Genomic DNA, 15950 nt, shown 5'->3' on the forward strand with positions numbered 1-15950 from the left:
GATTTTAAAGCATTGACATTTGGCCTTCTAAGATGCCATACGGTTTGGTGTTTAATGCACATAATCTCAAAAATCAGTAGTGTTCACGATGGCAATAACAAAAGAGCATATTTGATTTTCCATCCACTTCGCGTTTCATTTGAAGAAAAATGCTGCTGAAGCCACTGCAATGATTTGTGCTGCATATGGAGAGAACGCTGTAAATCATACTACATGTAAAAGATGGTATCAAAAATTTCGCCAAGGAGATTTCAGTCTTGAAGATGAACCGCATGCTGGACGCCCTCAAAAGATTGAAACGGACGAATTGCAAGCACTGCTGGATATAAACTCTGCGCAAACTGAAAAGGAGCTTGCAGAACAGCTTGGCGTTACGCAGCAAACCATTTTCGTACGTTTACATGGGAACGATGAGAAAGATTCAGAAGGAAGGCAGATGGGTTCCGCATGAATTGTCCGAAGACAACAAAAATCGTCGGCGTGACACTGCACTCACTTTGCTTTCAAAGTTCCGGAAAAAAGATTTTCTGCACAAAATCATTACAGGCGATGAAAAGTGGATTCTTTATGATAACCCTAAACGTAGAAAATCATGGGTTGACCCTGGTCAACCTTCGACATCGATGCCAAAGCTCAATATCCACGCCAAGAAGGTTTTGCTCTGTATCTGATGGGATTGGAAAGGTGTGTTGTATTACGAGTTGTTACAACAATCACGGCAGATCGCTACCAACAACAATTGACCAATTTGAGCGATGCATTAGAAGAAAAGAGGCCATTTACTGGCCAAGGACGTCGTAAAGTGATCTTGCTTCATGACAATGCTCGACCACATGTTGCGAAAGCGACTCAGGACCATATCTTTGCGTTAGGCTGGGAACTTCTCTCGCACGCGGCGTATAGCCCAAACATAGCGCCTTCCGATTACTACCTATTCCGGTCGCTGTAGCATCATTTGGCTGATACACATTTCATGAGATTTGAAGAGATACGAAAATGCATTGATGACTTTATCGCTTCGAAGCCGGTGAGCTTCTATCGTCAAAGAATTCGCAAGTTATCCGAAAGATGGCAAAAGGTCGTTAATGCAAACGGGGAATATTTCGCTGATTAATATTTTTTTGTTTGTTTTTGAATAAAGATTGAATTTTACAAAAAAAAGCTCAGAACTTTTTTGTACACCTAATATATATATATATATATATATATATGAGGTGTACAAAAAAGTTCTGAGCTTTTATATATATATTATGTATATATATATATATATATATATATATATTATATATATTATATATATATATATATATATATATATATATATATATATATACTTGGCGCAAGTATAAAATGATAAGTAGAGCAGTAATTGTAGTTGATAGATCTAGCAATAGATGGCGCTGCAGAGAAAACACAAGGACAAATGATTTATGGAATCGATAAAACGTTCAATACAACTAGTTGTAATGCCGGCTGTAATGTGTCGGTAATTCCCGTCATTTTAGGATCCCCTTAATAGCATAGTAAAATCTATAAATAGGGGCGAATCGCGTGGATCGTGTAAGAGAATCATTTATGTTATAGAAAGTAAAGGACTTATGGAGAATTTTGAGATGATCACTGTAGAATATTTAAAGAAAAAAGGTATGGAAGAGGGAATAACTAATATATTAAACTGATATATTAAAGGCAGTATTTAATGTAATAAAAGATGAATTGTTGATATAATTAATGACTCTTTAAGGAAAGGTCCGGATGGTTGAAAAACATCTGCGATAATTCCAAAGATAAAAAAAGCTAAAAAAGCCACGAATTATAGACCTATTAATATGCTATCAATATTTGAAAAAGTATTAGAATTGTAGTAAAAGATCAGATTAAAGCGTACTTAAAATAATAGTATTATAATTGAATATCAGTCGGGATTTAGGAAACAATACTCGTGTGAGACAACGATCCAAACTGTCATTGACGAATGGAAATTAATAGTCAATGAGAGGAAAATAATCAGAATAATCTTCATGGATCTTAAACGATCATTTGAAACAATAGATAGGCATAGATTGTTAGAGAAATTATACCAATACGTTAGAATAGTTTAAATCGTATTTAAAAAATAGAACACAGCGGATTCGCTTTAATAATAAATGGTCTAAATTATCACAGAACGTAAAGTGTTATCTGTCTTAGAACCTTTGTTGTTTGTAATTTATATAAATGATATAATCAAAGTCTGTCCAGAAAAATACAATATAAAAATGTTTGCGGATGATACGCTAATATATGTAGCGGGAGATAGCAGTGTGGATTTAGAGAAAATGAATATGGTACTTAATATAATAGAAGAATAAATGAATATAAATAAACTAAAGATCTGCGCTATCAGGAAGAAACGCGTTTTTTTCCCGATAGCACACATTACCTGATAAGTTAACAACAGTACATTGAATATGATTAATTTCAAAATAGCCAATCTGGACGGTCGTCAATCGGGACGGTGGTCAAACGGGATTGTGGCCAAACGGGACTGTGAGCAATCGGGATGATGATCAATCAGGACGGTGGTCAATTGCAACATGGTCAATATCAGCGTAATCAATCGCAACGTGATCAATTGGGACTGTGTTCAATATTAACATGGTTAAATGGGTGCTCTGCAAAAAGCGCAAATCGGGCTATGAGGGATACAGTGCGACAGGTATACCAAAGTGAACAATATGCTGCAAGTGTTTATGTCAATAAGACAGAGGCTATATTATAATGTGTGTACGAGGGTAGTCTGAAAAGTTTTGAGCCTAACATAGAAACAAGTATTTTTTCGGTCAAATATAATTTTATTTTTCAACATAATCTCCTTTTAAGTCGATACACTTTTCTCATCGATACTGTAATCTCTTTAAATAGTAGTTGGCGTCTTGCCCCGCAAAATAGGCGTTTACGTATGCGATGATCTCCTCGTTTGATGAAAATCTCTGTCTTCCAAGCGAAACTTTAAGCTTAGGAAACAGGAAAAAGTCGCTGGGGGCCAAATCTGGTGAATACGGTGGGTGGTCAATCAATTCGAAGTGCAGTTCGTGAATTTTGGCCATGGCGATCACCGAAGTGTGCGTTGTCTTGACGGAACAGCACTTTCTTCTTCTTCAAATGCGGCCGTTTTTTTTGCAATTTCTGCCTTCAGCTTATCAAGTAATGATGCGTAATACGCTCCCGTTATTGTTTTACCTTTTTCAAGATAGTCGATACACGTTCCGTGACTATCCCAAAAAACAGTCGCCATTACTTTCCCAGCTGATGGAACCGTTTTCACCTTTTTCGGAGCAGGTTCATCCTTTGCAGTCCATTGTTTTGACTGTTCTTTTGTCTCTGGAGTGTAGTGGATCCAAATTTCATCTATAGTTATGAATCGACGCAAAAAATCGTTTCGCTCCAACAGGGCCTTGGAAATGTTCATTCGAATTCGTTTTTGGTCCAAAGTGAGCAAGCGCGGCAACCAACGTGCGGATAGCTTGCGCATATCCAATTCTTCAGTCAATATATGACAAACGCGTTCTTTCGATATGCCCATAGCCTCTGCTATTTCTCTAACCTTGATTCGACGGTCGTCCAGTACCATTTGGTGAACATTTTCGATGTTATCAGCGGTGGTCGCAGTTTTTCGCTGTCCCGAACGCTCATCATCAGCCAAGCTGGTACGACTACGTTTAAATTCAGCTGCCCATCTTTTTACGATGGCAAATGATGAGGCAGAGTCCCCGTAAACAGCGTCCAACTCTATTTTAATTTGCGCAGGCGTATTGTCTTTCAAATGTAAGAATTTAATCACGGCACGATATTCAATTTTTTCCATTTTTACAAAAACACTGACATCGACTGACACAAACGACTGTCAAACAACAACTGAGCGTCCAAAATAACTGAAATTTTCACAAAAGTCTTTCAAAGCATATACTATTGTAGTATTAGACTGGTTTTGACGAGTAACGTCATCTTCATGTTAAGATTCAAAACTTTTCAGACTACCTTCGTACGTTTAAGAGTTTAAAAAATATGCTACCGAAACAATTACGAAATAGGTTAGATCGTGATAAGAAATAAGAGAGACATACATGACAGGCCGAAGATATTGTTCTGCGATATAGTTCCGCAAAACAAGGAGTGCGCAAAAGAGCATGTTCTATGAAGGAATAAAAATGTACAATGCCTTGCCAACCGAGATAAAATTATGCGAAGAAATTCGGCTGTTTAACGATTAATGTTAAAAGAATATATTTTAAGTATAATTGTATCACAAATAGCTAAAAAAGCTCCAATAACTTTCTCTCTCTCTCTTTCTCTCTCTCTCTCTCTCTCTCTCTCTCTCTCTCTCTCTCTTCCTCGTTCTCTTTCGCTCGCTCTCTTTCGTACGCACGCACGCACGCACGCACGCAAGCACGCATGCATGCAGAGCCTAAAATTCTATATTTAATTCTAGTCGCACAAACGCATAACTTGCTCACATATACACGCTGACGAATATTTTTATTCTTGTGACATCTTATTTTTTTCATTTAGTCAAAATTTTATATATATATATTTATTCGTGTTTTTTTTTATATTTAGAGGTCTGACAAGGAGATAGCAAGACTTGTGAAATACAAAATTGAATGAACTATAGTTCATTCGAAAGGGGAGGTCGAGAGTATAAAAAGTGTAAAAGGGTTTGAGTGCATGGCCTTAATTTCGGAGAAATTTGCATACAAAGTTAGGTATTCGGCTAGCGGTATGATAAATATTATGAATAGTTTAAACTAAGCGTGAACCGCCGAAGCTGTACAGTCTAAGGTTCGCGCGTGTAATCTTTTTCTTCTGTGGCGAGGAGAGTTCGAGACCTCGCAGTGACAACTTTTTTTTTTAATAACGGCTATATTTTGTCGACAAAATTAATTTTTGTTATTATTTGTAATAAATTATTTGTAATATTAATAATTATACATTATTATATATATTAAAAAATAACCACAATTTTTGTATATATATTAATATTTATTTCTTTTTATTTATTATAAATTATTATAAATCGGACATTGCATCACAATATTGTGGGTAAAAATTGAAATAAAAACATTGGAAACACAAGTAGATCGCACATTATTTGATAAAAGAATAATTTTTTTAATTTTTTATTTCAATTTTCACCCACAACATTGTGATAAAATGTCGGAATTTTATAATAAATAAAAAGAAATAAATAAACATTACAATATGTATAAAAATTGTTTTATTTTTTAACACATATAATAATAATGTATAATTATTAATATGTTATTACAAATAATGACAAAAGCTGATGACAAAAAATTAATTTTGTCGACAAAATATAGTTATTAAAAAAAAAGTTGTTACTGCGAGGTCTCGAACTCTCCTCGCCACAGAAGAAAAAGATTACGTGCTTAGACTGTGCAGATACGGTGCTTCACGCTTAGTTTGAATTATTCATAATACTTATCATATAGCTAACCAAATGCCTAACATTGTATGCAAATTTCTCTGAAATTAAGGCCCATGCACTCAAACCCTTTTACACTTTTTATACTCTCGACCTTCCCTTTCAAATAGCTCATTCAATTTTGTATTTCACAATTCTTGCCATCTCCTTGTGAGTAATGCCAAATGTTTTTATATAAACATTTTTTTTATTTAAATAAAATTTTTTATCATTTATTTTGTTACTCTTTAATTCTTTGTGATAAAAACTTAGGTTGAGTAAAACAATTTTGTTATATAATAATATTTTAAAGCTAAATAATAATTACTATCATTTGGGTTAAAAAAGAGAGTCTTGAATAGATAAAAAGATATATATCATTTGGTTTTTATTATTTTTAAATTAAAGATACTACCGCTTGGATTTTATTTTTTTTAAATAGTGATATATTAAATCTTTTATACAAATGAAATATATAATTTGACTAAGGTAGACTTGTAGCTATGTTTATAAGACTATAACTTGGCGCCAGTTATTGATATCAAATCTTTTATAAAAATAATAATGACGATGCTTCTTAAAGTAAAAATTTATGAATCGGACTTTGTGTAGTAATATCTCCGCTTCTAGGGCACGTATATTCTTTTACTTGACACCCTTTTTATCTTTTTTTTTGTTGGTCTGATTTGTGATCTGATTTATGATGATTTTGTAATGATATTGTTACATCGTGACGACTGCACGATTCTTCTCTTTCGGGTATCAGTTATTAGAATTTAATTAAGCGAATAAACGGATGACACATGTTCTATTACGCTGTAGATCGCGACGATTACGCAACTGATCTCTTCCGGGAATCGATTACTAGAATTCGGCTAAACGGATAATCCCTATTATTCTTATCGCGGAAGAACAACATGTGTACAGATATTTTCTTCAACGAAATCACACACACACACACACACACACACACACACACACACACACACACACACACACACACACACACACACACACACACACACACACACACACACACACACACACACACACACACACACACACACACACACACACACACACACACACACACACACACACACACACACACACACACACACACACACACACACACACACACACACACACACACACACACACACACACACACACACACACACACACACACACACAATATATAGCGCCCTTAAAGGTACGAAGGCACAACGGACACTTCTCTTTTTTCACTCGGCCAGAATAGTTGTCAGTCAATTTGTCAGTAATTCAATCAGTTGGTGTCAGTCGAAATATATTTTTTTTCACCAAGTACAAGTGACCAAGTTTCCTAGCGACACCGCTTCCATCTTCATCACCTCGCAGATCCCAAGTCTCCGGCATTCCAACTAGAATAACAGTAAGTTTAACTACACAGTTCTCTAATAATAACTTGGGTCTCTTCTCCTTATATTTTCTCATTTCTCCCTTACGTCCTTTCGTATCCTCTGCCGTTTCTCCTTACATTTCTACTCCTCTTTTTCTCTTTGATTTGGCCGTAGAACTTTGTGTAGCAATACTCCTCTCGGGCTCCCTATGCGTTGCGGAGCACTCAGCAGGTTCATGGCCGCCGAATAATTCGACAAGATTTGCTTCTTCTCTATTTGCTTTGGCCGTCGGACCTCTCTGGCTCCCTATACGTTGTAGAGCACTCAGCAGGTTCACGGCCGCCGAATAATTCGGCAAAATCTGCTTCTTCTCTGTTTGCTTTAGCCATTCAACCTCTCTGACTCCCTATGCGTTGTGGAGCACTCAGCAGGTTCATGGCCACCGAATAATTCGGAAAATCTACTCTTTTACAATTTTCTCTTTTCCTTCTTCATTTCTCTCCTCTGTCAGATCTCTCGGCTTCCCGACATATTTCAGAGATAGCCTTAAGGTTTACGACCAATGATATTTCTCTCACACTCTAACAATTACTCTCACTATCCATTTCTTCCAGTGAAATTTACATCATCCTCTCTTTCCGACACTCAGAGACAGAGACGAGCCCTAAAGAGACTCCGTTATCGTCGCAATAAGCGAGCTCGTCGACCAGCCAATTACCCCTCGGCAAGGATATCCGAGATTTCTACACGAACTGACGAAACCACGAGTTGCTTCGGCACAAGGCTTTATTCACCGAATATTTCCCCTCCGTCTTACTCCTCGATTAGACCATTTGAGGCTGGGTCACCCCCAGATTTTAGTGCACTCTTCCCGGAGCGTCATGATCCAAATTTCCTCACTAAGGAATCCTTGGACGAGTTCTGCGAACTCCGAACTCCTTCTCTTCCCCCTCTAGATCAGAAATCCGATCTCCTCCCCGAAACAACCACGCACACACACGGATATCAAAATATAAATTTAAATATATAAAAAATCCAACGTAGGATAAAAATAATTATAAAATGTGGACAAACATACAAATATAATTGAATTCTTATACAAAAACCGAATAATGCATCCGTAAATTTTCTAGAATATTCAATCGTATGTATATTATATAAATCTCCGTTCCTTTACTCATCTCGAACACAAAAAAACATTTGTAACATTTTTTTTCAATCATCAAATGTAAATATACCTTAAGCAAATGTACTTGAAAACAAGAAATAATGACGTAGGTCTTGTAGTTTTGTTAAATTTGTATTTATTTAAAATTATCAATTATATGTAGAATTCAAATTATTTGACGTTTAGTTATTTCCTCCCTCTTTCGTTCCCCGCTATCCCAAGATTCACACATGAGCCTGTCCCTGGCAAAAGAGATTAAATTCTCTTGCCTAAATTACGGACCGACGGACGCATATCACGCAGTCGAAGTTACAGCGTCTTTCTCAAGATATTGACTCGCATTCGTGGATCTGCATTCGACTCGTAGGGACGCCTCGACGCCTCAGTGCATCCACCTGCAAGAGATATTTGGAATGTCCTTCCTAGTCCTATCCATTTTCTCTTTAAAAATAATTACCTCGGGCTGGACGTAACAATATCATGCATTTTTTTTTATTATTTACATGATTGATAATGCACTGTGTTTAGGACCTCTAGTATCTCTTTTATCATACTATGCAAATGCGTGTGATAAATCATTTTTTATATTGCTGTATTATTGTGTTACGTCCACACCTCGGAATTATTAAAGTTAAAGGTCCAAAGGATGGGGCAAGGAAGGACGCACCGAATATCTTCTCGCAGTTGGCTGAGCCTGGAGCGTACCTGCGAGTCGAACGCACCGTACAGGTCAGCTGATATAGGTCAACGTCTTGAAAAAGACGCTATGACTCCGACTGCGTGACGTACGTCCGTCGGCCCGTTAATTTAGGCAAGAGAATTTAATCTCTTTTGCCTGGGATAGGACCATATGCGATCCCCGAGAGCGGGCGGGAACGAGCATGACGAGAGAGTTAAATTATTAGTGAATAAATTGATTTATCATTAAAGTAATCACTTAATTAACTAAAGTAATGAATAAAATACAAAATTAAAAAGCAAATACTTAACATAAAGGAGGAATGGTACGCATAGTGAATACTCGGTAGATAATGATAACGATTAATATCATTTTGAATGGACGCATGAGAGTGAAAAAAAAATTGCATGTAAATGTAGCACGCGGGTGTTACAAAAGTGCGGAGGTCGTCGGGCATTGCAGTTCGGGGTAAAACTCTACGTTAAAATATTTAGGGCCATGCCCGGTTTTTACAATATAAATAATTAAACACAAAAAAAATAAAATATTTTAAACAAACAATTATGTAAGTGTAAAAGTGTTAGACCTTAAGGACGGTAGGCTCAGAAAGATAAATAAGAGGGAGGGGAGCAAGGGGGAACAATCGATATTTAAGTGGTGATGGGTAGATCATATTAATCCATGCGACTTACTACTGCGATAATAACAAGAAATGTCGTTGCAAGTAGATAGACGAGAGACAAACGGAGATAGGAACTAGTTGCTAATAGTTTTCTGCCAGTAGTGCTCCAGAAGAATCAAGGGGTGCACACAAAAAAACACTCCCGTTTAGAAATAAACAATAATTGAAAGAAATTACAAGTTTAATTTAATTTCACCCGTCTCAATATTAATACTTAAATAAGACTCGATATTAATACTGAATCTGCGATTACTTCGAGAACCGACAAAACTAAACCGAGAATTAAAAGCGAATGCGGGCAGGTACACGAATGTCCAAAAAAAAATATTTAAGATTGCTCGAAAAAACTGTCGGTCAAAGAACAAGTGCGAAGTACATTTTCGAAGTGCGTTTCCTCCGGGGAGGATCCTGATAAAAAGCTATCGCGGGGTGGCTTCGGTTCGGGAATTAAGAATATCTCGCAAATCTTTAACGAATAGGAATTAGCGAGTCATTAGGGATGTGGGGGGAGTTAGCCTACCATAGTTCAGAATTTTGGAAAAAGAGTCTGATTGGTATGAGGAGAATTTTTTAGGAATGATAGTTAGATAGTGGGTCTGAGCCTTTATCAACATACGGCATTATCTAAATATTTGTGAGCGAATGGGTGGTCGGCGGATTAAATAACCGACGCCACGAAGGCGGCTATTCGAATATGCAGTTTTCCCATGAGGCAAAACAGATACCTATTCGGGCAATTTATGATTTTCCGTCATCGCCAGTGCACTAAGGATTTCTTTGCGTTCGGCATACGGCTTAAGTCTTATCTTAGCTTAATTGTAATTCAATCGGGTTTTATAGTTTATTTGTTAGTTCGAAAAGCGAGCCCTCAACGGTCTGAGGTTCACGTGTTCGGCAGACTGGCGTCCACGGAGCTAAAGTAAAAATTATCTTAATTTACAGAATGATATTTTTATGCTGTATAGGAGTTCGCTCCAAAAAGAGAGAAGAATTGTGAAGTCCGCCGGACTAACAATTGGCTCCGCAAGATTTTGTATCGTAGAGAAAAGTGAAGAAAATAAACCATATTATCTATTGATATTATTAATTGAATATGTTATGTCGATTGAATGCGTTAAGAGATTAGTTCAATACAAAGATATAAAGAAAATATATCCCAGATAGCAAAATGTTTCAAATTTGCTGTTATATAACTGAAAGTCGTTGCAACAACTAATTTAAACAAATTCGGGACAAGGTGAGACAGTATTATGTCTGTCGCATTGAACTCAATGGAATGATAATTTTAATAATGACAAATCGATGGCAATATGTCAGAATCAATCTACTGTTCACAACTTAACGACAACTCGTGTTGTCAATTTGTAAACCGCAATTACCAACACGTTGATAGCAACTTGGCGATAACTTGAAAGCAATTCGTCATCATCGGTATGCTATCCACATATGCTGATAATATGCCAACTAAATGTTCTGTGTCAGTTTTTCTGATAAAAATGACGGACAGAATCGGACAGAATAGACAAGATTTCTATTAGTTTCTGTTTAGCTGTCTATATACAGATAAAATTAACAGCTTACAGTTTAGATAGAAATCATATCCATTTCTGTCTGATTCTGTCCATAATTTTTACCAGAATTGTGCATTGTAAATATTTCGAAACAACACCAACAATGTTCAAAAGGTAATAGAGCATATATAAACTTATAGTAGATACCGATTTTTGAAGCAATGTGTGTCCAAAAATATCGCATTTTTTAACAAAATGAGAATAAAATTATATCAGAAGAAATTTTTAAACAGATTCAAGACAGATTTCAAGACAACAAACTGTTTCAAAAACGCTTCTAACTATATTATATAACTATATTACCATTTAATCAAAATTGTATTAATTAGTCAGGGAATGTTGTTAATTTTTATTCATATTTCTATTTTATTTTACTATATTATGTGTAATATGATCCATATAAAGTTGCAATATACATATATCAGTTGTTTAGGATAATATATGTGCAGAAGTGGGCAGTATTTGAAATACATATATTTGAAATACGTATTTAAATACATTTTGTATCTTGTATTTTGTATTTAAATACTTTTTTTAGAGTATTTTGTATTTTGAATTTTATTTTTAAATACATTTAAATTTTATAAAACGATCAGCCAAACAGCATCGTGTCTGCAGTAGTTGAATTCGTCGAAATTATTATACATGAAGATAAATTCGTTGATTTTCAATCAATCATGATTCGATTTTAAAAAGAATATCGATGGCAGTCGAAAACTGTTAGTATTGCATCATGCATAGAATGAGTATTCCGTGGTGTAGTGCATCAGTGATCGCAAAACAATCATTTGTTTACATATTCGTACATATCATCGCAGTGAGTTAGGGTAATATTACATTCGTCGTACAATTTTTTTAAGCGTGTTGATTGGCTGCAGGATAGAGCAATTCTCCAGTTTTTAGAAACTTTCTATCCTGTAGCCAATCAACACGCTTAAAAAAATTTGTACGACAAATGTAGTAGTACCCTTACTTGAGTTTTTTTACGCGGACGTAGATCTATCAGCGAGTTGATTTTTTTTATCATCGACTGTCCTGAGACGTGTACAATCTATGCATAAATAAATTCGATATCGGTGTAAAGCTTATATCAGACTAAAGATTAAGATTGAAATTTGACTAATCCAAATAAAGTTCACTAAACTTGAAATTGATTTTCTTCTTTTTCATTGGTTAAATTCCAATCTAATTTCAATCTCAATCTCTAGTCTGATACAGGCTTAAGTGTAATGATCAATCATATAAGTGAAATGATGAACTAATAGTGAAAGTGTAATAATTTCTGTGTAAGCTAAAATCGTGTTAAATATAATTAACATATTAACCATGGATGAAATGGAAGAGAATATCAATTTTTTTCTTTCGAGAAAAAGGAATGTGTCAGATAATATACCAGCAACAAGCGCTCCGGTTCCATTCATTTCCGGTTATTTTAAGTTCAGAATTCTTCGAAGTTATTGGAGAAGTAGATATCGATTCAAAAGTGAAGGCAAGATGTCTTATGTGCAAAAAGAAATCAAAGAATAAGGATAATATTATTATTAGTGGTTCGGTCTTAGCGACATCGAATTTTCGTCTCCACATTAAAGTTAGTTTAACACAAATACATTAAATAAGATTTTAAATTTGTTGGAAGATTGGTTCTATTATTAACACGAAAATATTAATTCCACATAGAAAATAATGATTTAAAATTGAAGTTATTTTAATGCTATAAACGTGAATTTTAGCGTGTACATCCTGAGAGTTTACCACATCTTCAAAAATTACGATGATAATAAAAAAAAAATTAATCAATTTTCGAAAAAAATTCTGAAATGCAAATTGGGAATACCAAACCAAAGTTAATTCAAAGAAAGTTTTATGACGTCAATAACGATGCGATAAAAAAAAAACAAAATCAGTTTGAAAAAAATGTATTAGCTTACAATGTGGCAGGCATGAAGCCTCTAAGCAGTCGAAGATATTAATTTTATCAAAATGATACGAAGTAAACAAAATATATTATGGATGTATATGGATATTGTAAAAATATGTAATGTTCATTTTATGTATTTTTACAATTTTTTTTTTAACTGCAGACTTAGACAATAAGATACATTATTTCACGACGATCGTTAGGCCGTCACTTAAATAATGAATTTATACACGTATCTGAACTGTTTAAGACCACATTGAAAAGCATACCATTCGTTGCAACGACTGCCGATATTTGGTCAAATAAACATAAAAGTTTTATGGGAATAACGATACATTGAGTAAGTCACTCTTAATAAATAATATAATATTAAATAATATTAATAATATAAATATATGCGTAAAGTACATAGTAATATTAATTATTATATCTGAAATTTTAACAACAAAAAAAAACAGAACATAATTCGGAAGGTAATCAAATCATAATTATTCCCTTCTTTTTTTACAATATAATATTGTAAAGCATCATATATTGTGTCAATTTTTTATTGCAAAACTAATCGACCTGACAAGAGATATTTCTGTTCTGTGTTTTTTTATCCTTTAAATTTCAAATTCTTCTATACGTACATATAGATTATTTAAATCTAATTTTTGTAAATATATTTTATATAAATAAATTATATTTAAAGTATATAATCAAATAAATTAAATAAAAGTATTTATTTTATTTCAAAATTGACATTCGAAATGTATTTATGTAAATTATTGATTCTAATTCATAGATCGATAGTCAGTCTCTTCAACGTGAAGGTGCTGTACTTGCATGCAGACGGTTTAAGGGTATACATTCGTACGATAAAGTAGCTGAACTTTTATTTAACATATATACCGAATTTGGATTAAGCAACGACAAAATTGTGGCAACAATTACAGATAACGGTTCAAACTTCGTCAAAGCTTTTAAAAAATTTAGAATTGAATCGATGAATTTTTCACTTGAAAATAATAAATCAATTATAATAAATCAAGTAAATAATGTTAAACATAAAATTTTTAATTAATAGCACACATTTATTAAAAAATGAATTTAATTACTCAAACAAAGGTTTTTTCGTAATAAAATTTTATCAATAATTCTTTATCGAATCATTTACGCAAATCGTCGATATATTGAATAAAAACATCTTAAAAAAGAATCTGTAAATATGTTGTAATCTTTCTAAAAAAAAGCATGCAAATCAATATCTATCGTATCTATCGAAATATTGTTGCTGCTTTTCCGCGACGCTGATTGGTCTTCTCATTGCACTTATTTTATGAGTGTCATCGCGGAGATCATTTTAAACATATTTTATGTATTTAATACAAAGAAACATGCGTTGAATAAATAAATTTATATATAAATTTCTTTTAAGCGATGTTATTCTTCGTATTCTTCATCAGATAAATGTATTATATAATTTTTATTATTTTTATAGGTACTAATCGAATTGACGATGTCGAAGAAAATGATACTGATAAAAATTGATACTGATATGGAATTTGAAGAATTGTCTTCTAAGGAAGATACAAAAAACGAAATAGTGCCTATTTTATCACACCATCAAAGATGTAGTCACTCTCAATTTACTAGCAAGCGCAGACTTTCTTAAAGTTCTCAAAAATGCACCACCTGTCGTTACTAAAATTCATTACGTAGTATTAAGTAAATGTACATATTTATGTAATATTTTAATGAATATTGCATTTTAATGAAGCAATGCCGATTGCAACGTCTTTAGATACTTTGCAAGCCAAAAATAACTGTTTTTATGATATGCTCATATCAATTTTATTTTCTTTAAAAGTGCAACTTCAGCAGTTATTAGAAACACATATGCAATATTCAATGAGTCTGATTGTATATTTAATGACCAACTATTAAAAAGATTCGACAAATATTTTGCTTTGTCACTTAACGTAAATGAAGCAATAATTGCTGCCTGCTTACATCCACAATTTAAACTTAAGTGGCCAAAAAATTTGCCAGAATCTGAAAGATGTAGAATAGAAAATTTATGCATAAATGCGGTAGATCAATTCGCCATCAAAAATTCACAAACTGTTAATCAATCTTCCAGCGAAGAAGAAGATAGTTTTTTATCTTAAATAATATCAAATAATAATATGATTGATCCTGAATCCTGCTCTAAACTGAAGATAATATCATTTTTTAATGATAAAAACAAGAGTATGTCAAGTTTAGATAACTATACCAATATAAAAAAAACATTTATTCGGCACAAACTTTATATTCATCTGCTCCAGTGGAGAGATTATTTTCATTTTGCTATTGCTACATTTATTAGCTCTCCAGCGCGCAGTTCTCTCTCAGATAAGTTTTTTGAGACATTATTGTTTTTAAAGGGTAATAATAAATATACTAAATTAAATAACTAATACATGTTTTAATATATTATTCACCAAGCGCCTCGCGTAAGTGCCCATGCCTGACGATGAGTTACGTCGCCTACCTATCGTATCTGACTCGTTATATAACAACTATTTCTTTTAATAATTCAAAAGTTAAGCTTCAAACAAAATTTTGGAAAAGAAAAAAATAATCTCAGAATTAAGTCAAAAATATATTTTAAGGTTATTACAGTTTAAGGTTACACATGGTTGTTTTGAATCACCCTAACTGCTTAAACATCAACTGTTTAAATATCAAGTTGTCATTCCAACACTACGGAAAACGAGTAATTTACATGCAGCTTATGTAAGAATCGTCAAGATGAAAGATATTGCTCATTTCTTTGTTTATTGACCTGGTATCGACGGTGATATAGAACAAATTGCCAAATCTTGCATTGAGTGTACTAAACATGCGCATTCTCCACCAAAATTTCGAGACCATCATTGGGAATATCTGAAAGGATCATGGGAGCGGATACATACAGCAGATACATACTAACGGGACTAATCGCAGACACCATGTTGTTCCATTGTTGATGTTTACAGCAAATAGTTTGAAATGAGAGCAATTCACTCTACAATAACGATTTTAACGATCGCGATCCTTGATAATATATTTGCATCATA

The 15950-nt window shown here is 33.8% G+C and overlaps 1 protein-coding gene and 1 pseudogene across 2 annotated transcripts in view; one reads left to right on the top strand and one right to left on the bottom strand.

The window, feature by feature from the left end:
• LOC105422362 (uncharacterized) overlaps nt 1–15950 on the bottom strand; it is a 63857-nt pseudogene that overhangs the window by 10721 nt on the left and 37186 nt on the right. The gene's annotated exons all lie outside the window — the stretch shown is intronic.
• On the top strand, nt 1344–15472 carry LOC105422371 (uncharacterized). The gene is made up of 2 exons (XM_011631726.3): nt 1344–2698; nt 14348–15472. The coding sequence occupies exons 1-2, from the start codon at nt 2543–2545 to the stop codon at nt 14519–14521; spliced, it is 330 nt and encodes a 109-aa protein (XP_011630028.2). The 5' UTR covers nt 1344–2542; the 3' UTR covers nt 14522–15472.

The sequence above is a fragment of the Pogonomyrmex barbatus genome, unplaced genomic scaffold, assembly GCF_055798465.1.
Source record: "Pogonomyrmex barbatus isolate J1 unplaced genomic scaffold, ASM5579846v1 scaffold5, whole genome shotgun sequence".
Lineage (NCBI taxonomy): Eukaryota > Metazoa > Arthropoda > Insecta > Hymenoptera > Formicidae > Pogonomyrmex > Pogonomyrmex barbatus.

Coding starts and splice junctions, on each gene's coding strand:
- LOC105422371 (XM_011631726.3), top strand. CDS start 2,543: ATGATGATCAATCAGGACGGTGGTCAATTGCAACATGGTCAATATCAG. Junction 2,699..14,347: donor TGAGGGATACAGTGCGACAG/GTATACCAAAGT, acceptor TTATTTTTATAG/GTACTAATCGAATTGACGAT.